Consider the following 1,008-nt stretch of genomic DNA (forward strand, 5'->3'; position numbering starts at 1 on the left):
CACGTTTGTTATGGCCATTGACCTTTGTGGACCTGTTAATAATGCGCGAAATTGCGTCGGTACAAGCCCCATATCACAAGTAAGGAGTTCCCATTGTAAGTCGAAGTAACTCGATTATAAACTAATTTAACTATTTCCAGGAAGAACCCCTCCGACAGAAGGATGTTAATGTGTGCGTGGAATCCATCTGACCTTAGTAAAATGGCACTGCCGCCGTGTCATTGCTTGGCCCAATTCCACGTCGCCAATGGCAAGCTTAACTGCTTGTTATACCAGAGAAGCGCTGACATGGGGCTGGGTGTACCATTCAACATTGCCAGCTACTCTTTGCTGACTCATATGATTGCCCACATTACTGGACTTGAGGTACATAACATTGGCAACTCTAAGACGAAAATGGAACATGGTTTAGTATTATTATATTAATTTGTACTTATATAGAGGAAAAGATAAAAATTTTCATACTTTCATAATTTACAGGTGGCCCATTTACGTGTATGTAAAATAAAAAATGTCCTAAAGGTCTAAAGTAACGGCCTAATCTATGAACAAACACAAAAATAGCTCATTGCATGCTAGGTACATTACAGTAATGTAAATCCATACCACAAACTAGAATGGTTTTAGAGTAGAAATTTGTCAAAAAATACATAAAATAATCATACGTTCTAAATTATTGATTTTCGCTGAACTAATGTTAATTTTAAATGGATTGTTACAATGCCTTCTATCTAAAAAAATGTTTTGACCACTGTAAATGGGCCACCCTGTATTGTGATATAATAAAAAAAATAAAAACCACATTTAAAAGATAAATATATAACATAATAATAAATAAACAGGTCTCTAAGGCACGCTATTTTTACAGGCAGGTGAATTCGTTCACACCACAGGTGATACTCACGTCTACCTCAACCATGTTGAGCCTCTGAAGAAACAATTGGAGAGAGAACCCAGGCCATTCCCTACGCTTGAGTTCGCTCGAAAAATCGACTCCATAGACGATTT

The 1,008-nt window shown here is 37.0% G+C and overlaps 1 protein-coding gene across 1 annotated transcript in view; it reads left to right on the forward strand.

Moving 5' to 3' along the window:
- Window positions 1-1,006, forward strand: part of LOC113235409 (thymidylate synthase) — a gene marked incomplete at its 3' end in the record, with an annotated part of 7,186 nt that extends 6,180 nt beyond the window's left edge. Inside the window, exons 5-6 of the mRNA XM_026471089.1 lie at window positions 141-366; window positions 869-1,006. Of these exons, the coding sequence (XP_026326874.1) occupies window positions 141-366; window positions 869-1,006 (364 nt within the window). The remainder of the gene's footprint in view (window positions 1-140; window positions 367-868) is intronic.
- Between the last annotated feature and the right edge of the window lie 2 nt (window positions 1,007-1,008).

Source organism: Hyposmocoma kahamanoa, unplaced genomic scaffold (genome assembly GCF_003589595.1).
Source record: "Hyposmocoma kahamanoa isolate Upper Pololo Valley unplaced genomic scaffold, ASM358959v1 87, whole genome shotgun sequence".
Classification (NCBI taxonomy): Eukaryota; Metazoa; Arthropoda; class Insecta; order Lepidoptera; family Cosmopterigidae; genus Hyposmocoma; species Hyposmocoma kahamanoa.